Genomic DNA, 22,300 nt, shown 5'->3' with positions numbered 1-22,300 from the left:
GCAGCGCCTGCTTCACCCAGACCCCTCTGGAAGCACTGCCATCGCCTCCATCCTGAGACAGAAGCTGAACGTGCTTTGCTTTTGTGCCCAGGGTCTCTTCTGCCACTGGAAACAGGCTGCAACCCAGATGGGAACTCGGGGAATGAGCGGGAGCTCCAGAACAGTGGGTACAGCATCTCCCCTGAGGCAGAGTGAAACCCAGGCTCCACAAGTCAACAGCACTGGAAAGGGCTAAACGTTGCTGGATTCCACTGAACCTCTGGAAAAGGGAAGAGACAGAGCAAAGGAAAACTACAAAGAAAACTGTTGGGGAGGAATATGCAGAGCAAAAAAATGAAAGGGAATTTGTTAGAGGAATATTTATTAGATACCAAAACCCCAAGACCTGGCAGCCCAGCTGAGGAGAACCTTTGGTACAAGATATCCTGGCTGGAGTGGTAAAGCAAAAGCTTTATAAAAACCCACAAACAAGGAACAAAGGAGTGAGGGATGCAGACATATTTCCATGAGCTACAGCTGAGAAATGTAAAAAACTGTAAGGGAAGACCAAACATTTAGAAGCATTGTAGGAAAAAGCAGTGTAGACCCTCATGGAAGGGAGACTGAAGAGCTACAGATGCTTTGTAGAAGAGACAGAATGCTCAGGACACTCTGCTTGGCAGCTGGAGGGTGGCCAGCACCAGAGGGCTCCTGGGACACACAGCAGCAGCTGGAGGTGCCCCCAGGAAGCAGCTGCAGGTAAGGGAGATTTCCAGCTCAGCAGCAAGATCCACCAGAGTCCTGCAGGACTCAGCTGAGGAGGTCTCTGACTGTCCCTCCTCTCCAGCAAGCCTGGGAAAAGGCCATTTTAGAAGCTTCAGTCATGTTGTGAGAAGCTTCAAAGGGAACCTGCAGCAGGACCCAGGTGAATGCACCACAGTCAGTCTGACCTCAGTCCTGGACAAAGCAGGAAAAGCTGATCCAAAGTTCACCTGGATAAAGAAGGGCTCCAGAGGGAACATAGCAAGGGCTGAACATTGTGGCTGTGGGGAAAACACACCTGGGAATAATCTCCTTGTATTGTCAGCTGAAATTACAGCCCTGAGGGACAAATGTAGTGGGGACGTTCTTGCAACAACCTGCTCGAAAAACATGGTAGAGTCACCAAAATGGGCCAAACTGAGCGGGAAGAGGTTGGTTTCTAGAGGCATTCCAGGGTGTCCCAGCCACACAAAACACTCCTCTCTCCATCCCAAGCCATTGCTGACATGACCTGTGGGAGGCATGGAGGGTGGTACAACAGCAACAAGGACAGCACAGTCATAAAGCCACCGGGGAGGCTGTGGCTGGGCCAGTAGAAAGTGCTTTAAATACACCAAAGCCAAGGAGCCAAAGTTGCACTTGGGATCAAAATCCCTGTCCCCAGCCCGAGGGACTGTCCACAGAGAGAGGAGCCTGGGGAGGGCTGGGCTTTGGCAAAATTGAAATTGCATTGCTCCAGGTTTTCCAATGAAACATCAAAAAATACCAAACTCCTTCTGGGTTGAACAGCACGTTTCCTTCTATCCAAAACAAAGCACTCTGCCTCTTCTTCATCTCCCACAAAAGCAAATGCAGTGCAGAGGAGCAGGAGATGCTCCACAAGAGCCAGAGAAGAAAAACAGATCAGCCATGTGTGACTTCACAGTCAGGTATTCAGCAGGTCCCAGTCCTGCTCCACAAGGGATTTGTGGACAAATCCAAGAAATGACGAGAGAAATCTTTCCAAAAATAGCCAGTGTTGTAAGAAGCCCCTGTTTGAGAGGTGGGTTTATGCCTTGTCTGGGGCTTGACAGGCAGCTTCTCCTCCCGCCTTCAGAGCTCAGAACACTTTCACTGAAGACTGATGGGAAATTCAGCTGAACCCTGGAAAAAGTCCACTCAGTGGTGACCACTGTCCTCCTCACCGTGACAGCGGTGACACTGCTGTCCCAGTATCCTTTTAAACACCTGTCCCAATATCCTTTTAAACACCGGGGTGACTCCAGAGTGGAGTCACAGAAATCATTCCTGACAGGCAGCACAGATCCTCCCAGTGCACTCAGCAGAGCTGCCTGGCTTATCAGAAGGAAAATCAGTAAAAACCCATCAATGCACAGGGACAAAATTCCCGGGCACTACAAGATGCATTATGAATCTCAGCAGAGACTGATTTTCTCCACAGTGAATAGCCCTGAGCTCTGCCCCCACCTCCCACCAGCGCTGGGTCACCTGTGCCGTTGGCCACGCCATTGGCCATGCTGGTGGCCGTGCCAGTGGCCACGCCATTGGCCATGCTGGTGGCCGTGCCGTTGGCCATGCTGGTGGCTGTGCTGGTGTGCTGTGAGCTCTTGGCCTGCTGCCGGTGCCGGCTCCTGGCACTGGGACTTTGCTCTCCACTCCCCGTGTTTCCCCGGGCTGCTCCGGCCGCATGTCGGTGCGTCCTGCAAGGGAGGGAGCACAGGAGGTGAGAGTCATCACGTGGAAAATGCCACTCCTGCCTTTTCACCCTGGGCTTCTGCTGCTTCTGCCCAGCACAGCCACTGGTGTCCCCTGGGAAGGGCCAGGATATGGTTCCAGGCCTCTGCTGAGGGCAGTGCTTGGAGCTTCATGCTGCCTGCTCAGACCTGCCCACTGTCCTGGCACACACCTGCTGGTGGCAGAGACCCACGGAGGAGTCACCCGGGTGACACCACCTTGTTTTGCTCACAGGTGGTCACTCTGTGTGCCAAGGAATGGCCCTGGACACTCACAGCCAGACACCTGCTCACCACAGTGGATCCCAGCTTGCTCCGTCCACCCCTGCAGATCCCAGGAGATCCCACAGCAGCCCTGGGTCCTGCACCATGGTGGGGACCCTCTCCAGTGCCTCGTACCTGGCTCCAAGCCTAGCACAGGGGCAGGTGAAGAAGGTGCTCCCAGGACAGCAGTGGCCTCCAGAAAAGGAGGGAGCAAGCAGTCAGGAAAGGTGAGAGCTGAAATCACAGCACGAGTTGTGACCAGCTCAGGTGCAGCTGCTCCATCTCTTGGGGGTCACTGCCACCCTGGAGCTCACCTGCCACCATTCTCCACGGCCAAGGCATCCCAACCATTCCCTGGCAGAGCACCTGCAGCTCCCCCAAGGAAACTCACTGCCTTGGTCCATCCAGGGGCCCCAAGGCAGCACAAAGGCATTCCTGAAATAGCTGGGTTTCACCTTAAGAATTCATTCCTGCGAGCGAGGAGGGGGACAGGGCAGGAGGGGAGATGCTGTCATCCCAAATGTGGGGGGCCTGAGGAGCAGAGGCAGAGCCCAGGCACCTCCACCCAGGCTGGCAGCCCAGGCAGCAACCACGGAGGGTAGAGACTGCAGGGAAAAGGCCATCAGTTTCTCCCAGCCAAAATCTACCTTAAAAGGGCAAAACCCACAAACTGTCCCCAAGTCTCACAGCTGGTGCTGGGAGGGGACAGCAGCTTGGCAGCAACAGGGCACAGATCAGTCATGCCACTCTCAGCAGCTCCAGCAACTAGAACCCTCCCACTGGCTCCAAAGCTGCTCTCCTTGGGGAGCGGCTCATGGCAGGGCTGGGATCGGGAGGAGACATGGGAAAGCAGGAGATGGCTGTTGAAAATAGATTAGATGAGAGCCACGGGCAGAACAGGAGCTGCTGTGACCACTTGAGTGAGTCACAGACCCCTAGGAGGGCAGCCCCAGCCAGGGGCTCCTCAGACAGTGAACTCCCTGAAACCCCAGCTGGCCCCCAGACACGGCTCCATGCTGGGGTTTGCTTTGGCCAAAAACAAACACCCAGCACCCAGCAACATGGGGCATCTGTGGGGAGAGAAGAGGCTCCTCTTCCCCCATCAAGGGGGCCCCTCACCGCCATGGCTCAGCAGGGCACACTGGTACCATCCACCTCCCAAAAGCTGGCTGGGAGCTCTCCCCACAGTTCCCCCCGTGGTGAGGCCGGGGGCAGCACAGCCCCCAGAGCCCTGGCCAGAGGGGAACAGGCAGGTGCCACCAGCCTGTCCCACTGGGAGCAACCTCTCTGGCACGGGATGGCTCTGGTCCCTGCCCTCCTCAGCACAGATGAGCTCAGCACTGCCCAGGGAGTTTTTAGAAACCAAAACAGGATGTTTCCAGGCTGCCAGCCGGCGGCACACGGTTACCAGCCCGAATTAGCCAGCCCGCCCAGCCCAGCCCAGCCCAGCCCTCCTACGAGTGCTCCCATCTGGGCATTGTCTTTTAATAGACACTGGAAACAAACCCAGCAAGGCCACAGAGCACGGCGGGATGGGAGTGTGCACTTAAAATAGAAGCAAGAAAAAAACCAGGCAGAGCATGGGTGGGGACAGACAGGGGTGGGATGGAGAGTGGTGTGTGGATGGCAGCCCCTCTCCCACGCCAGGGGCAAGACCCTGCTGTCCCCCGTCGACTTGGGGACCTTGGCTGGCTGCCCCAGTGCCCCTCCTGGGCTGGGGCAGATGATGCCAAAGAGTGACCATCATCGCATCAGCCAGGTGACATCAACCCTCCCTCTTCCCCTTCTGCCAAGGCTGAGTCCCCTCGCCACGGTGGCCAACACGGACCCCAGCCAAGAAACCCAGGAACGGCCAGTTCCTGCAGCTGGGATGGCCAGAAGGTCCCTCAGGAGATGCAGCAGAGGTGGACTCTCTCGGTCTCACTCAGCACATCAGAGCCCGAGCTGTGGCTGAGGAGGAGGAGGGCAGAGCACAGGCTGGAGCCAGGGCTGGCTCTGGGGAGCAGGGCACAATCTCTGGGAAACAGCCGGGAGAGCCTCGGTGCCATGCAGGCAGCGAGAGCACAGCTCCCGAAACACGGAGCTGAGAAATTCCCCCCGTCCCTGCCAAAGGAGGGGAGGCAGCCACATCCCCCAGCACCCAAATGAGAGATTCATGGCATAGTCTGGGTGCAAAGGGACCTGAAAGCTCATTCTCGTTCCAGCTCCTGCCATGGGCAGGGACACCTTCCACTATCCCAGGGTGCTCCAAGCTCCAAGCTCCATCCATCCTTGGACACTTCCAGGGATAGGGCAGGCACGGCTTCTCTGAGAAACCTGTGCCAGGGCCTCCACAAACAGGGGCTGTGGCACCCATGGCCCCAGCTCTCAGCCAGAGCTCGCTCTCTCACTGCACAGAGGGCTGTGGAATTTCACACCCAATCACCAAGACTAGCAGCAAATCCCAAGATGACATTTGTTCAGGAGAAGAAAGAGAAACCCTGACCAAGCAATTTCCCTTGCAGGGACAGTGTGGAAATAGCTGAGGAGCGAAGAATGCCCCTTTTCTTCCCATCCTGCCGCTGAGCGACTTTGCCAGCATCCATCACCGAGCCCAAGAAAATAAACACGGCTCTGTGTATAAACACAGCAACCATCAAACAACATTCCCAATGCAAGGGACCCACATTCCAGCCCGGAGCGTGCAGCTGCCTCCACTGTGGGTACGGAGAGCAGTGCTCTGCCCCACGGAGCAGCACCACATCAAACTGAGCAGCTACGTCCAGAACAACCCCAAACTCAGGTGACTGCAGCAGGGATTGAGAACTAGCTCGGAGCTTTCCACAGCAGGGCAGCCAGGGGATGTGGCTGATGGCAGGCACACCTGGCAGGTGTCTGAAGGTGCCCTGCACAAGTCCTGGCCAGACTTCACCGCGCTCAAGGTGACACCTGAAGCAGAAACTCCTCACAGCCGATGGGAAGGCAGTGGGGAATGGGCAACAAGCAGTGCCCAGGCTCAGCCTCCAAAACCAGAATTTTCTTTGCAGGTTTTCCAGCACCTCCTGAGAGCTGCTAAGTGCCTGCCAAGCCCAGCTCAGTCAGGTCACTGAGGACTTCCCACCCCTGGGGAGGCTCTAACACCTGGACAGCAGGAATCAACAGGAGCAGCCACCACAGAAGGGCACGGTCTGTGCTCACAAGGTGCTCCCAATTTCCATCCCTCTCCCTCCTCGGGTGGGAGATGAACACACGACATGCAAAGACAAGGTTACTTTTTGAGCCAAAAACATCAACTCTGGTGTGTGGCCAGCAGATAAAGAAGGAGCAGAAGGGCTCGAGGTGTGAAGCTTGTAGCTGAGAGTGCTCCTGAGCCTGGGCCACGCAGAACCTCCCACAGACAGGCTGCAGGCGCCCTCTCCACAGCCACACTCCTACCCAGAACATCTGTACAGGCTGCTGGGCCACTGCCATGCTCTGGAAATATAAATAGGTGTTAAATTCAACTCCATGTTGACAGTGTGACACGTCTCTCAGTAACCACAGCTCCGAAAGGAGCAGCGCTGAGCCACTCCAGCCCGGCAAGGAGGCAGGGCAGGGCAGGGCATGGAGCCAGCTGCAGGATGGCCTGTTGCCCAAGCATCTCACTTCCTTTGGAAGCAGCTGCTATTTCCCTGCAGCTCTGCTTCTCCAGCTCTCCCTGGACCTTTGTAAGCATCTCCCTGTGGCCATTGCCCAGAGGGCCATTGTGCTTCCCAGCCCGGCCAGAGCTGTGCTCACGTGCTGGGGTTCCTGTGATCCCCATTTGAAGGGACCCCACTTTGCTGGCTTGCCTGACTGCCCCACTCCCAGACAGACCATTTTTCCAGCTGCCACTGGAGCAACTGGTGGAAACTCTCTGAGCCATCACAGACTTGATACTCCTTGAGACACCAACACTTTAGGAGAGGCTCAGGCCAGCCACAGCCCAGCCGTACAGTCACTCCTCTGCACTCCGTGTCCCCCAGCACAGGCCACCCCTGCTCCCCACCTCCCGCGTGCTGCGTGACAGGGGCTCACTGGGACATCTGGAGCGGGGTGCACAGCACAAGGACAATCCAGACACAGCCACATCAACCCCTCAGTAATGGACACACGGCATGGGACCCTCACCTCGGTCTGCTGCCAAAGCAGTTGGTGCTGGGAGGTTGGTGCCGGCCCTCTGTGGCCACAGCTGTGCTGCTGGGGTCCCGTCCAGGTACCTGGGACCCTGCATTGGGGGAAGAACAAGGGGTGAAGGACTGAACCACCTGTAGATCCACCCTCCTTCCCTCCCTCCCGCCTTCCAGAAAGGAGCCCCAAAAGCACAACAGCCCCATCCCTTGCAGGACAGACCCCCAGCACCCGAGGAGCCCCCACCTCACACCACACAGCCCGGCAGTGCCCGGCCCCCCAGCACCCCACAGCTCCAAGCGGGACATAGGACTCTGCAGAGCTGGCAGTGCCAGGAGAGCACTGCATCCACAGCTCCCAGATTTCCCAGGTTTTGTTTGCCAGCGACAAAGAGGAGGAGCCAAGGGAAAGCAATACACCAAGCCCTGCTCTGTACAAGCTTTGATCTCCTGGCAACCCTGAGAGATCAGCCACCAGCCCATGACCCCACAGATGCTCTGGCACGGGGAGCTCTCGTGAGTAGATCAGCATTTCCCCAGCCCTCAGAGCCAGCCAGGGAAGGGGCTGACCCGCGTGGAAGGCTGGAGGGCTGGAGCACGGCCGCTCCTCCAGGCTCTGGGGAGGCCGGTGTGAGCCCGTGGGCGCTCCCGTCCCGCTCCTGCCACACGCTCACACCGGCGGGAGCCCGCGGCGCGCAGGGGCCAGAGGCGGGTGCTGGCCCGGGACACCGTCCCGGGGGCGCCGGGGCCGCGCTCGCCCCGCTCCCCTCGTGCGGGCCGGGCACTCACCATCCGTGCCGGCACTGCCGTCGGGAACACTGCCCAGAGCAACAGCCGGCCCGTCCAGGAAAATCGTCAGCTCTCCGCCCGACACAATGCTGCCTTTGTTCTCCGTCTGCAGGTCCAGGGTCAGCTGCCTGTTCTCCACTGCGGCACACGGGACGCCGAGAAAGAGACCCCCAGTCAGCACCGGGACACCCGCCCTGGCAGCGGTGGCTCCACTGCCAAGCCCCCGTGCCAGCCTCCCTGGCCTGCCCCCATCCCCAAAGGACAATGTGCCCACGCCCTCAGGACCACCAGTGTTGGCCCCACACCTACACACACGCACCAGGGCTGCCAGAGGACCCCGGCCAGTCCCACCACCCGCTCCTGAGGAAGATCCTCCTTCACCAGCCCTCAGGATCCCTTCACCCCTTTACTGGGGCTGCAGCTGCCCCAGGGGCCCGGCTGTGACACCGAGACCCCCATCGCTCACAGATGCAGGAGCTGTAGGGCAGATCCCAGCAGGAAAGCCAAGGGATTTCACAGAATCACCAGGTTGGAAGAGACCTTTAAGATCATAGAGTCCAGCCCATGCCCTAACACCTCATCTAAACCGGGGCACCGAGTGCCACATCCAGCCATTTTTAAACATCCAGGGATGGTGACTCCACCACCTCCCTGGGCAGACAAGTCCAGAACTTTATCACTCTTTCCATAAAAAACTCTTTCCTAATAGCCAACCTGAATTTCCCTTGGCACAGCTTGAGACTGTGTCCTCTGGTTCTGTCAGTGCTGCCTGGACAGAGAGACCGACCCCCACCTGACTACCACCTTTCAGGGAGCTGTAGAGAGTGGTAAGGTCATCTCTGAGCCTCCTTTTCTCCAGGCTGAACACCCCCAGCTGCCTCAGTCGTTCCTCACAGTTGTGTTCCAAGCCCCTCACCAGCCCGGTTGCCCCCTCTGGACGCGCTCGAGCGTCTCAACGTCCTTCCCAAACTGAGGGGCTCCCTGAAGATGACACAAGAGGCAACAGGGGTCCAGCATGATGGTGAGCATTCATCCATCCACATCCCCGTGCATCGACTCCACTGAACAAAACCAGCACGGAGGGCTGTCCCCAGACAGGAACACTCTGCAGCAGCACTGGACTGCATTCACAGAAGGTTCTGGAGAGGGTGCCACGGGCTGGGAGGCTCCTGGAGACAGCTGCCAGCTCCACTCCCTCCTGTGTGAGCCAGTCTGGCTTCATCAGCTTGGCTTTGCTGGTCTCTGGGGCAATGGGGGCACAGCACAGCCCTCAGCACCCAGCCCATCACAGCAATGCATGCCAGTGCCAGCCAGACTGAAACACCCGTCACAGAAGGCCAGAAAAATTTGGCTGCACCAGCCCGGGACACTAGCCCAGACGCTTCCTGACTCATTTGCTCAAATAATATTTTTATTATACACGGATTGCTCATGACACAATGGCACCATTTTTTAGCAACCTGCTTTGTCCCGGTGTGACGTGGGGACGGGGTGCGGCTCAGGCCAGCAGGAGCAGGATGGCAGCACACCCCCATGGAGCCCCTGCCCCACCTCTAGCTGTGAGCTGTCCCACACCGGGACTTGACACTTCCTTCTCCAAGGCCCCCCAGACACAGTGACACAGGGTCTGCGGTGAACACGGGGCTGTGGGACACTTGTGGATCTGAGGGAAGTCTCCAGTTTCTAGTGCCAAGAGGGCAGGTGTCTCCTGCACAACAGGGGCACACTGCTCTGTCACCGATCACCATCATCCAGCAAAGGATTCTGCTGAGCCTGGTCTTCCTCTCTGCCTCACAGAGCTGCGCTCTGCTTGCTTCCACGGGAAACCGACCTCACAGACAGCTTTAAGAGCCTGAGACAGAAGATGCTACTGAGCACGGCCAAAAACCAGAACAAATCCAGACCCTGTTTCCCCCCTGGCTCCTCCAAGCCGTAGGAATCCGCATTTTCTCCAGGGTCCCTCCATCCCCCTCCACGCGCGCCGCGCTCCGGGGCCGCACAAGCCCTCATTGTGCGGGCGCCCGGCCGAGGCGCAAAGACAAGGTGTCTCCAAGTGGAGGATGTGAACATGAACCTCCCAGCCGGCTTCCTTCTCCCCCCCTCCACCCCCTCCAGCTTTTTTAAAGAAAATAAACACTCGCAGAACCTTCCACTCCCTGTCCCCGTGCAGCGTGCGGGACGCACAAAGGGACATTGCTGCTGCACCGACGGCCGGTCCCCCGAAGGGCCCGGCACAAAGGCTGCCTCTGTCCCGCCGGCTGCCAGAATGTCAAAGGGATTATTATTATTTTGGGAGGGGGTCGGGGGGTGATTTGGTCCTGAATAAGGTCTCAGTTCAGCTACTTCCAGTGCCCCGCACGCAGCATCAGAGCTCCCATTTAGCAGAGGTGAGCTGGAATTCACACCCAGCCCATAAAGCGGATTTACAGTTCCACGAAACGAGGCTGGGAGCAGCCGGCGTGATAACGGCCCGGGGCTGAGCCCCAGCCCTGGGACCCCCAGGAACCACACGTGTCCGACCCCAGGGAGCTGCCACACAGGATGGGCAGCCCCTCTGGAAGACCCTGTGTGAGGTGGCTCCAGCTCCACAGCTGCATCCCAGAAGATTTTCAGACAGACAGCCAAAATGAGCTTCCCAGTCTCTCAGCTTCCCAAACCTAGCGCCAAGCTCTTTGCCCAGTCCCACCAGATGCAAAGGCCAGTTCCCATTCCAACAGCTCCATGTGATCGTCCAGGTTTTGTCAGGGATGAATCAAAGCTCCCTGGTGCCGAGCAGGTGAAGACTGGCTCAGCCTCTGTGCATTCCCACAGAAGGAATGACTCCATGCCGTGGCTACAATCCCTCCAGGAACAAGCAAGGGGCAAGTTAAACCTTCTACAGACATCCCCAAACCAAGAAGGAACCCAGAGTTTAGGGGAAGGGATAATCTTTAGTGTCCCATGAAAGCCTCCCCAGGGAAGCTTTGCCTTTGCTGCTGATCCAGCCTTAACCACCAGCAGCTTAGAGACAACTGTGTCCCACTCCATTTATCTGCCAGGGATAACCAGGAGGCCCTCAGGTTTCTGTATCTCTCCTCTAAAAGGTGACGTGGGATGGGCACTCTCCAATCCCCCCCAGTGACCGACTGGCTGGATGACCAGTTTTCTGGGATTACATCCCGGCCACGGCACAGCCAGCTCATGGAGCTGCTGGGACATGCAGCACAGCACAGCATAGCTCCTTTGGCATCACAGCCACAACGGGGTGGAGCTGCAGTTTTCCAGAGGCTGGGAATTGCTGCTGGTGTCCTGGAGGATCCCAGCAGGCTACAGCTCCAGCCACTCTGCCTGGGGCACCAGAGCAGGGACCCTGCAGGATCCCTAAAGCCCTGGCACGTGGTGCCACTCAGCACACAGCAGGACCAGCACAACCAGCAAGGCCCAGTACGGGCTCCCACGCAGCCCAGGATGCGGGGCTGGCCGGGCCAGGAGCTCCTGGAGCCCGGGAACAAAGAGGTGCCTCTGCAGCTGCGGCAGCTCAGGGGCCGGGGCCGGGGCCGGGGGCGTGCCACGGCAAACGAGCTGTTTTATGGGAGCCCTGGGAGCAGCTCGGCTCCTGGAAGGCTCCAGCCCGTGCTGGCGACTGAGCCGCTCCTGACCCACCTCTCCACCTCCCCGGCCAGGGAGCGGCTGCCTGCCAGGGCCAGGAGAGGCCCCGCAGGAAGCGCTGCCACTCCCAAAGCACGGCCGGACCCCGGCGCAGGACTCCTGCGACAGCCGGGCTGTCAGCTCCAGAGGCTCTCACAGCCTTCCCAGGAGCTCGGGCCTCATCACTGAGCTCTTCTTCCACGCTCCGGGCCTCAGAGCTGGGACTTTTCCCCCTGCAGTGAGGCATGCTTGGCAGGAGGGCTGACAGCAGCATCCTGGCAAGCGGGAGCCTGGCACGCACTGCCACGGGCGTCACCGGCAGTGAGGACACTGTCCTGCCCTCGGAGGAGAACCACAGGAACACCAACCCGAGGCCACAGCTACACTCACAAATCTGTATCTTTCATAAAGCCTCACCAAAACCATACAAACCCAAAAAGGAGGGGCTGCTGCCCGGCAGGAGCTCGCTCTTGGCTGAGCACCTCTCGGGATGGGAGAGGAGGGCCAGGCCCCTCCAGTGGCAGGGGCACACACTTCACTGCCCTTCACATTGAGCGTCTGACTCAGGGCGCCTTGAAATCCCAGATGCCTTCTGCAGGCCCTTGCCTGACCCAGCCCCTTCCTCAGGCTGGCAGGCAGAGGGAACACAATCCCCTGTTCCCAGGAGGACAGCATCTCCCAGGTTCCCACGACACCCCCAGCAGCCTCTGGCCCTCTCAGACCTGCAGCAAAGCCCGAAGGCTGAGCATGAGCCTGCAGAGAAGGGGAGGCAGCGGATGCCAGCCCAGACAAGGAGGGCAGACGGGAGCAGACGGGAGCAGAGGGGCAGCACCTTCCCAGGCAGGGCAGGGCAGGCTCTGCAGCTTTAAGAGTCCTTCCTCCCTCCCAGCCCACAGTGTCAAGGAAAAATCTGACACGTTTTTTCTGGGGGATGTTAACAGACAAGCTAGAACAGCCAGTTGCCTTTTCCATTCATTTTCCACACAGCCTCCCGGGATGGCTGGGAATGAAAGAGCCAATTGTGCCCCCGTGGCGGCGCAGGTAGGGCAGGAACCGCGGCGGCTCCGGGAGCCCAGCACAGCTCCTGCACACCTCGGGAAACAACGGCTGCAGGGGAGGGTGCCCAGGGGCACAGGTCCCACAGCTGTGGGGCTGGCTGGCCGCTACACCCCAACAGAGCCAGCCCCAGGCACACGTCCAAGTCCCCACAGGCCTCGTGAGAAGACAGCAGTAGCAGCACAGCTCCCACGTGTCCCTCGCTGCCACAGCACCCGGTGCCACCCAGAGCCACGGTGGCACGGCGGGGACACTGGTGCGGTTGCAGAGCTGGCGGCGCCAGGGGAAGCAGCTCAGCCCAGCCCCCAGCACTGGGGAGGGTCTGAACCAGCCCCGAATCCCTCGGGGCGCAGGAGGCCCCTCTCCCCGCTCAATACCGGGTCTGTGTCGCACAAGCTTTGCTTGGAAGAGACAGAGCCGGCCTTTTCCAGCCCCGCGCGCCGCTCGCGCCGCCCCGGCCCTGAATGGCCGCCTTTATGTGGGAGCTGCCATCACGAGCCACGCTCTGGCAACCGCAAACGGCGGCAAATAGCAGAGGGGTTTGTGCTCCCCGGCCGGCCGCAGCCAACGGGCTGACGCAGGTACGGCTTCCGGCACGCCCGGCAGGGGCACACAACGGCACCTTGTTCCCCGCCGGGGAGCGCAGCCGCCGCTGCCCCGTGCCCTGCTCCGTGCGCTGCTCCGTGCTGTGCCCTGCCCCGTGCCCTGCTCCGTGCTGTGCCCTGCCCCATGCCCTGCTCCGTGCTGTGCCCAGCTCCGTGCTGTGCCCTGTACGTACGTTTGCCGCCGCCCTTGAGCAGGTTGCCGAGGCTGACGGAGGCGGCGCCCAGCAGCTCGTTCCTCAGCGTGTGGCAGATCCACACCTTCAGCTCCAGGTGGCTCTGAGCCGTGACATTCCTGCAGAGAGCGAGAAAGGGGCTGTCACCGCGGCCTCCTGCCCGCTCCGTGCTTGGGGAGCGGGCAGTGCCACAGGCCGGGAGCAAAGGAAGGTGCGCAAGGACACGGGGCACTGGGACACCCTCCTCCCACCGCCCTCCCAGCCTGGCTGTCTCTGGCAGTGTCCTCGTGCAAGGGGCAAAGCTCTGACACCTGAGTGTCCGCAGCCGGTGGCACAGCAGGGCACACGGGGCCGGCCCCTGAGCAGTCCCACAGCAGGGGTCACACAGACTCACAGGGTGAGGATCTCGTTCCACAGCAGCTCAGAGACCCCCATCTGCTTCCCCGTCTTCTTGGTCTCACTGGGCAGCCCGTCACCGGCCACCTCCACGTAGCAGTTCATCCGTGCTGGGCGGCTCTGGGCCTTGGGCTTCACAGACACAACTGGGCAGGGACAGGCACAGGTCAGGCCTGCGAGACACCCTGACCCCTGCCCTGTTCCCCGCCCTCGTCCCCCAGCCCACCCCTGCCAGCTCGGGGTGCCACAATTCACAGCAGAGTGCTGGGAGAGGGGCAGCGGGGAGCAACGCTCCTGGTGGCAGCGATGGCTGGCACCAAGCCCTGACCATGCCTGGCCCCAGCTTCACCCCTCCGAGGGTGGCAGGACTGTCACTGTCCCCACGGACACCCCTGCCCCAGGGCACGGGGGCAAGCGGGGACGGGGCACCCCCCGGCCAGCAGCGCCTGCGGAGGGGCAGAGCGGGAGGCGGCTCCCAGGGGCCGCGGCTCCGGGCGCCGGGAGCCATCTCGCGGCCACGGGAGCAGCAGCGCGGCCCGGCAGGGCCCCGGAGCCACGTCCCCACGGCAGCCGGGCCCAGCCCACGGCACGCAGGGCCATCCCCAGCCCCTGCTCCCCCCGGAGTGCCGTGCGTGCCAGCCCGGGGCGCAGGCAGAGCACGCACGACACGTCCCCGGGGTGCGGGGGGAACCCCGGGCAGGCAGCAGGACCCACCTTTCACGGACAGCGGGGACTTCTCGCAGGGCGGCCCGGCCCTGGCCCTGCTGGAGCTGGCGGCGGCCATGGCATCACCCCCAGCTGCAAAGGAGAGACGAGACACCTCAGCCCCGCTCCCGCGGCACCCAGGGAGCCCGGGCACAGCCCGATGCTGCTGCGAGTGCCCAGCATGGCAGGGACACGGGGAAAGGGCTGGGCAAGCCCCGGGACACACGGGCTCCCTCTCCTGATGAACCCCCCTGCGCCAGAGGCAACGCCGAGTCCCTGGGAGAGCAACCCCCGCACGGCAGCGCCACGGGCCGAGCTGGGCAGTGCCACCTCCAGACACCCCTCTGGGCACCTGAACCCCTGACACACAGCCAGTGCTGCTGGGGGACAGAGCAGCCACCAAAGCCTTGCCCTGAGGGACACTGACTCACCACACATCACCAACAAGGTGGCAGGGACACGGCGGTGTCGGGGGGACACGGCGGTGTCGGGGGGACACGGCGGTGTCGGGGGGACACGGCGGTGTCGGGGGGACACGGCGGTGTCGGGGGGACACGGCGGTGTCGGGGGGACACGGCGGTGTCAGGGGGACACGGCGGTGTCGGGGGGACACAGCGGTGTCGGGGGGACACGGCGGTGTCGGGGGGACACGGCGGTGTCTGTCAGGGGGACACGGCGGTGTCTGTCAGGGGGACACGGCGGTGTCTGTCAGGGGGACACGGCGGTGTCTGTCAGGGGGACACGGCGGTGTCCAGGGCCGGCTGGACAGAGCGAGGTCTGGTCACAGCATGGGGACCACAAGCCTCAAGGGCAGCCCTGGTTTCATTATGGTACCAAATCCCACAGGATCACTGAGGTTGGGAAAGGCCTCCAAGAGCATCGCGTCACCCCCCGGGCGAGAAGGACACACTGTGACACCAGGGAGGGTGGCAGGACACGTGGCCAGGGTCGGCGCCCAAAGCAGCGACCACAGAGCGGAGGGATGAGCAGACAGCCGTGGGCCTGCCCCAGCCTCCTCCTGCCATTCCCAGGAGCTGCAGGGTGCGGGAGCCAAGCTCACAGCCCAGCCCAGAACTGCCTGGCCAGGCCACTGCCAACCTCCCGTCCCCACAGGGGAAGCACGAAAACAGGGAAGCAGCTCCAGCCCCTCTCCCTGTGCAGGAGCCTCTTCCCTGCCCTCTCTCTACGTCCTTGAGCCGTACCGAGCTCCACCCCAGGGCAGATTCCCCGTGAAATCCCCTCTCCCAGGCTCTCCGCTCTCCGTGCCAGCACGGCAAACCTGCCTGGCACCGCAGGGCCTGGCAGTGCCCCGTAGAGCCCCCAGCTCTGCCTGCATGCCCCGCGGGGCACGGCCCGAGCAGTGCCGGGCTCCATCCAGCAGCAGCCAGGGCTCCCGGGCACAGCCCGGCCTCCTGCCCGCACCCTGAGGGGTCACTCCCAGACTCGTGTCGCACACCCGCTCCCATCCCGATCACCCCGGCCCGCGGGTCACCCCGACCTCCCCGAGGACACCGGACCCTCCTGGCGCCCACGTCCCCAGCCCACATCCCACATGCCACATGCCACGACTGCACCGGGGCCGTGCCCCTGCTGTGCCAGCCCGCGCCCAGCCCTGTCCCGGCCGGGCTGTCTCCGTCCTTCCCCCTTCACGTCCCGACTCTTCCCCATTCCCTTTCTTCCTGACTGCACACCATTTCTCTGGCCCTCGCTCCGACACCCCCGGTCACGTCAACACCTCCGCTCCCCCAGGCTTGCCTCGGTGCCCGGTGCCGCTCCCCGGGCACAGCTTTCCCGCCCCGCACCCCCCCAGCCGAGCGGGGCCGTGACCGGGCCGGGCCCGGGGCGCTCCCGCCCCCTACACAAGGCGGGATCCCCCTTGGCCAGGCCGAGGCCTCCCTTCCTCCCCGGCTTCCCGCTCCCGACAGCCCGGCCTGGCCTCCCGGAACACCCGCGGGGCCGCCGCCCCGGCAGCAAACACCGAACCCGCCCCGGGACCGGCCGGTCCGGCCCCGCGGCCCCGCACAGAACCGGGCCGGGCGCTGCGGGCACCGCGCACAGGAGGCGGCGGCGAAGGGCCCCCCCATGGCCCCGCCGTCCCGGGCCGGTACCGGCACAAGCTGAGCAGCTCCCGGTGGCCGGAGCGCCCCACCAGGCCGTGTCCGGCCGACGGACGGGAGCGCCCCAGGCTGGGCCGGGAAGCGACGCCGAGCCGTGCCCGTGCCCGTGCCCGTGCCCCGTGCCCCGTGCCCGTGCCCCGTGCCCCGTGCCCGTGCCCCGTGCCCCTTCCCCGTGCCCGTGCCGTTACCGGCGGCCGCTCCGCTCCCGCTCCCCGGCTCCAGCTCCCGCCGTCATGTGACCCCGGCCCGTCACGTGATCGCGCCGCCCGGAAGCGCTCCCGCGGCACGGCGCCGCTCCCGGCGTGCCCCGACTGAACTACAACTCCCGGCGTGCCCCGTGCCCGGACCACAACTCCCGGCGTGCTTCCCGCGGCGCTTGGACGGCGGCCGGGCTGGGCCATGGGGCACGCAGACATGGCGCGTGTTCCGCACGTCGTGGCCGACACGGGCGCGTTCCTGAGCGCGGCCCCGCTGCAGGTACCGGGGGAACACCGGGGAGACACCGGAGGGGCGGGGGGGGGGCGGGTCAAGGGGTTACGGGCCGGTGTGACGGCGCTGCCCGCAGGACATCGCAGACGCGCTGTACACCGTGCCCGAGGTGCTGGCCGAGATCCGCGACCGGCCCGCGCGCCGCCGCCTCGCCGCGCTGCCCTGCGAGCTGCGGGTCCGCCGCCCGCGCCCCGAGCTGCTGCGCCTCGGTGAGTGCCGGCCAGGCCCCGCTACCGGCTCCTCTCCCCCGCCGTACCGGGCCCGCGGCCCGCCCGGCCCGGCCCGGCCCGGCCCGACGGCGCCGCTGTTCCCCGCCCGCAGTGACCGAGTTCTCCAAGAAGACCGGGGACTACCCGAGCCTCTCGGCCGCCGACCTGCAGGTGCTCGCCCTCACGTGCCAGCTCCAGGCCGAGATCGACGGCCCCGGCCGCGTCCGCTGGGAGCCGCAGGACAAGGTAGGATGGGCGCGGGCACGGCGCCCCGGTTCCGGCGGCCGGGCACGGGGCTCCGGTTCCGGCGGCCGGGCACGGCGCCCCGGTTCCGGCGGCCGGGCACGGCGCCCCGGTTCCGGCGGCCGGGCAGGGCGCCCCGGTTCCGGCGGCCCCGCTGACGGCCCGTGCTGCCCCCCAGGTGCGGCTCAGCTCCACCCCGCGGCACCCCGAGGCCCCCCTGCACCTCGCCGGCTTCCACCTGCCCGCCCAGGTAAGGCCCGGCGGGAGGGCGAGGCGCTGGGCCCCGCGGGGCCGCGGCTCAGGGACGCCCGTGCTGTGTCCCCAGCACAAGCCCGCGGGGAAGGGCCCGCGCCAGCCCGGCCCCGGCGGCGGCCCGGCCCCGGCGGAGAGCGACGAGTTCGGATCCTTCCTGTACTGGCGGCCGCCCCTGCCCAGCATCGAGGAGGAGCTGCGGGAGCTGCTGGTGAGAATCTCATGGAGCCTTTTCCCTGTGCTGGCTCTGCCGTTTCTGGCTGGCCGTTCCCGACCCCTCCGGGCCACCCTGACCGTCCTCGCCCCCACGGCCCAGGCCATCGCCGGCAGCCCCGAGCCCCCCGAGGAGCACCGGAGCTCTGCGGACGCGGCCAGCGCCGGCGAAGAGGAGGAGGAAGATGATGAGGAGAGCGATGACGAAGGCTGGATAACTCCCAGCAACCTGAAGCAGGCCCAGCAGGACACGGGGCACTGTGACACTGCTCCCGTCGGTGTCCAGGTCGGCTGTGTCACCACGGACTTTGCCATGCAGGTGGGTGCTGGGCTGCAGCTCCGTGTGTCACACCAGCAGGGTCTCAGTGCCAGAGGCCTCTGCAGAGCCTGGAGGGCTCTGGCTGCCCCAGCTGGCAGGTCCCAGCTGCCGGGCCCCGGTGTGTCCCCGCTCTTGCAGAACGTGCTGCTGCAGATGGGTCTCCACGTGCTGGCCGTGAACGGGATGCTGATCCGCCGGGCCCGCAGCTACATCCTGCGCTGCCACGGCTGCTTCAGGTGCTGGGGCCGGGGCTGAGCCCGGGCTGAGCCCGTGTTCCACGGCCCCAGGAGCTCTGAACCCCCCTGTCCCGCCCTCGCAGGACAACCTCGGACATGACCAAGGTGTTCTGCCCCCACTGCGGTAACAAGACGCTCAAGAAGGTGGCAGTGAGCGTCAGCGACGACGGGAGCCTGCACATGCATTTCTCCCGCAACCCCAAGGTGCTGAACCCCCGGGGGCTCAGGGTGAGTACCTGGACAGAATCCCAGACTCACTGAGGTTGGAAAAGACCAGCAAGATCATCGGATCCAACCTGTGACCGATCCTCCCCTTGTCAGCCAGCCCAGAGCACTGAGTGCCAGGTCCCGTCAATTCCTTGCGCACCTCCCGGGATGGGGACTCCACCACCTCCCTGGGCAGCCCCTTCCCACGTTTAACAACCCTTTCTGCGAAGAAATTCTTCCGTTGGGATCCCAGGGATGGGAGCCCAGCCCGTGACTGGCAGGAATCAAACTGAGAACATCCTCCAGATGTTGCACTTGAAGCCCAGGGCTTTCGGGCTTCCCCGCTCCGTTCTCCAGAGGGCTGTGGGCACCCGGGGGTCCCTGGGAGCCGGGGCTGATCCCTTCTCTCCCGCAGTACCCGCTGCCGGCGCCGCAGGGCGGGAAGCACGCCAACAACCCACACCTGGTGGAGGACCAGCGCTTCCCGCAGCAGCGCCTGTCCCGCAAGGCCAGGCAGAAAACCAACGTGTTCGACCCCGACTACCTGGCCGGGGCCTCTCCCTTCGCCGAGAACGACGTGCACAGCCGGGCCGCGCACCTGCACCTGCGCGACGCCGCCCTGGGCGCCGGCCGCCGCCGCCTCAACCCCAACGCCGTCACCAAGAAGTTCGTCAAGAGGAGGTGAGGGCAGCACAGGCCCCGCCTGCAGGACACACCTGCCCAGGTGTGCTGGTGGCTCTGCCAGGGCGAGGCCGCTCCCAGCACCTGGCCGTGGGTCAGGCCATCCTGTCCCCACTGCGCTGGTGACAAGAGCCACCGTGACGGGGGTGGTGCTGATGGGGTTTGGGGCGGCCCCAGCACGGGGGAGGGCGGGGTGGTTTCCCTGCCCATCCCTGGGCACCCGTGGGCAGGGGCTGTGTCACCCAATAAACACCAAACCGCAAGCCCCGTGGCTCGGTCCCATTTCTGTGGCTGCCTGTGCCAAGGGGAGCCTTTCTCTGAGCCTCGAGGAACAAGGAGGCTGGGACAGAGGAAGGGAGCATTTCTTGGACCGTTTGCCCCAAGGGATAATGAGCTCCAGAAGGACAAAACCCCGGGGCAGGGGGTTGTGTCCCAGCCTGGCACTGGGCGATGCCCGTGGCTGAAGGAGAAGACTCTGGGGTAAAGCTTTTTGGATAAATCTGCTGAAATCTTTCACAATTGACTGTTGGTCCCAGCTCTTGCTGCAGTTTCTCCTTAGCCCTGCTGAAATAGTTAAAAATAAGGAAATACCTGATAGCAGGTGTGGCCCCTGGTCCTGGGGAGGTCTCAGGCTGCAGGCTGGGAGCAGCAGAGGGGAGCACACCTGGGCCTCCCCAGCCCCAGGGCACTTTGAGTGTGCCAAAGCTGCAGATAAAGGGCACTGGGTAAGGCACCCACACATCCCGCTGAGGACAGGGTAACTTCCAGCATCTTGGCTCTGGACTCCTGGTCTCACCTCCCTGGGGCAGACTCTGCCTCTCCCCCAGTCCCTGAGACGGGATCCTGGGCAATGGAAGCTGTTCCCTTGGTCACAATTTGGGGGCTGGGTTGGGCAGCCCCCAGGGGTTACTGGGGGTCCCACACCACCAAGTCAGCGTGATTCCCAAGGACATTCTCCTGCAGCAGCTGCAGCGCCCCAGGCATGGCTCTGGAGATGCCCTTGGAAAAACCATCACAAGACTTTACAGTGTAAAATGAAAACTTTCATTGTTTATTCTCGACTGCAGCTGTTTACAGAAATATAGTTGCGAGTATACAAATGTCCCAATAGAAGCAAAATATTTTTTTTTTTTAATATTCAACAAGTTATCACAGGAGAGCTAAAAACATAGATGCAAATAAAATATCCCCTCATAGACAAACTGAAAACACCGGGAATCAGTGCTTGGAAAAAACCCACCTACGAAAGCCATATACACAAACTGCACGAAGGAGTATCTGGTGCTACTTTCACATTGCAGGACACAGAAGAGGCAGCTCAGCGGTCGAGGGTGCACCCAGAATATCTGGCAGGCAGGGGAGAGCCCACCTGAGGTGCAGGGACAGGGACAGAGGTTGGAGCTCTGCTCTGAAGGGGTTGGAGCTTAACTCAGCATCAGCTCAGATGGAAATAATTCAAATTGCCTCCTTTTACCCAGAATAAAAAAGCCTCAGGAAGGCTGCAGGCTGCTAAGGATACTGGATTGAGATCCCAGTTCTTCAACACCCAAAGAGCCACTTCCAAACAGGAACTTCCCCCTGGACACGTTATCCCAACAGGCAGCCATGGTCCTGCCCAGGGCGCTCGGGTCAGATCCCGTTCCACAGGGCAGCTCCAGGGCCAAAACAAAGGCAAGGCCATTCACCTGCCAGGTGAACACAGGACCCCTCCCTAATCCCAGGCCTGGAGCTGGAATGTGTCACAGAGGGCTGCTGGGTGTGGGAACCTGCACAGAGGGGTCAGTGAGCAGGGAACCCCTGGATTCCTTGCCCTGTCCCTACACAGTGAATGTCACCAGGCAATTTAATGAAGTGTAACAGCAAACATGACAATCTCTGGAAAAAGCAGAGTTCAGCTCTGCAAACTCCAAGAGAACAAAGGAGGACGCTGGCTCTCAGTGTGGTGGAGGTGATTTAAGAAGACCTGTACCAGGACAACACTGATCCACTCAGGACAAATTCCAGTGGAACGCGGATTTGGGACTGAAAGCCATGTTGGACGCAATACACATTACTGATAGTATGACCTGGTTTAAAGGCTGGAGCTGTGCCAGGGAGGTTTAGGGTGGATACCAGGGAAAGGTTCTTCTCCCAGAGGGTGCTGGGCACTGCCCAGGCTCCCCAGGGAATGGGCACGGCGCCGAGGCTGCCAGAGCTCCAGGAGCCTTTGGACAGCGCTGCCAGGGATGCCCAGGGTGGGGTTGTTGGGGGGTCTGGGCAGGGCTGGGGGCTGGACTGATGATCCCTGTGGGTGCCTTCCAGCTCAGGATATTCCGTGATTCTATGATTCTTAGGGTTTAATTCCTCACACAACCTGCAAGAAAGAAATCAGCACGAGTCGTGGCAGGTTCCTCACAGACAGAATTCAAGGGGAGCTTCACTGGCTTTCAAGGAGTTCTCTAGATTTTGACTGTTGCACTAATGAATCGGTTAAAAAATGAGTTTACAGACTCCTGCCCTCATGGGAATAAAGAAATGGCAGAGGAGTTTCCCCTCCCTGACCCAGCACAACAGGGACCTTTTGCTACACAATAACATCCCAGAGCCCGGGCTGGTGTCAGCCCAGCCAGCACCAATCCCTGTCTGCACCAGCTGCTGCCAGACCGGGGATGGAAAAGGCTCTGGAGTGAGCCAGGGGAAGCCCAGGGATGCTCAGGGCTGCAGGAAGCCCATCCTCAGCCTGGGTGTCAGTTCTATCCTGAACCACATCTGCAAGTATGAACTAAAAGATACAAAAAATACAAAAGTGGCCACAGCTGCTTGCAAGCCACAGGCCCCAGCGAGGTTCCCAAGCAGAGCAAGTTCTGGAGCCACGTCACCAACAGGGCCACGCGTCCAGGACTGAGAGGTGTGAGACAGCTACTCATGAGTTACTACAAAAACCTCCTACTGAGGAAAAGGAGTATTATTTCATGTTTATAAAAATGTAAATATAACAGTATTCTAATGCTGTGTCTACTATTATTTATATATAATTATCTGACTCCTCTATATACATATATATAATCCTAGAATATACAGGCAGTGCATATTTACATCCCTATACAGACTGGGAGAGGAAAAGCCTCTCCTCCTGTGT

General features: G+C 62.0%; 2 protein-coding genes and 1 long non-coding RNA gene across 5 annotated transcripts in view; 1 reads left to right on the top strand and 2 right to left on the bottom strand.

The window, feature by feature from the left end:
• Window positions 1-16,661, bottom strand: part of WWP2 (WW domain containing E3 ubiquitin protein ligase 2) — a 119,084-nt gene extending 102,423 nt beyond the window's left edge. For all 3 annotated transcript variants that reach the window (XM_068203292.1, XM_068203289.1, XM_068203290.1), the window contains exons 1-7: window positions 16,522-16,661; window positions 14,226-14,309; window positions 13,510-13,657; window positions 13,116-13,234; window positions 7,655-7,792; window positions 6,867-6,963; window positions 2,230-2,441 (exon numbers count right to left, since the gene is read on the bottom strand). In XM_068203292.1, coding sequence (XP_068059393.1) covers window positions 2,230-2,441; window positions 6,867-6,963; window positions 7,655-7,792; window positions 13,116-13,234; window positions 13,510-13,657; window positions 14,226-14,295 — 784 coding nt within the window. In that variant the 5' untranslated portion in view covers window positions 14,296-14,309; window positions 16,522-16,661. The remainder of the gene's footprint in view (window positions 1-2,229; window positions 2,442-6,866; window positions 6,964-7,654; window positions 7,793-13,115; window positions 13,235-13,509; window positions 13,658-14,225; window positions 14,310-16,521) is intronic.
• On the bottom strand, window positions 345-2,218 carry LOC137481514 (uncharacterized). Its single transcript, XR_011003517.1, has 2 exons — window positions 548-2,218; window positions 345-516 (listed from the first exon to the last, which is right to left on the bottom strand). It is a non-coding gene; the product is annotated as an uncharacterized lncRNA (long non-coding RNA).
• Window positions 16,651-22,300, top strand: NOB1 (NIN1 (RPN12) binding protein 1 homolog). The gene is made up of 9 exons (XM_068203293.1): window positions 16,651-16,810; window positions 16,899-17,031; window positions 17,144-17,277; window positions 17,453-17,524; window positions 17,600-17,737; window positions 17,843-18,058; window positions 18,197-18,294; window positions 18,378-18,522; window positions 18,917-22,300. The coding sequence occupies exons 1-9, from the start codon at window positions 16,733-16,735 to the stop codon at window positions 19,184-19,186; spliced, it is 1,284 nt and encodes a 427-aa protein (XP_068059394.1). The 5' UTR covers window positions 16,651-16,732; the 3' UTR covers window positions 19,187-22,300.

Source organism: Anomalospiza imberbis, chromosome 12 (assembly GCF_031753505.1).
Source record: "Anomalospiza imberbis isolate Cuckoo-Finch-1a 21T00152 chromosome 12, ASM3175350v1, whole genome shotgun sequence".
Classification (NCBI taxonomy): Eukaryota; Metazoa; Chordata; class Aves; order Passeriformes; family Viduidae; genus Anomalospiza; species Anomalospiza imberbis.
The sequence above is the reverse complement of the archived record's forward strand: the minus strand, read 5'-3'. Positions and strand labels throughout refer to the sequence as shown.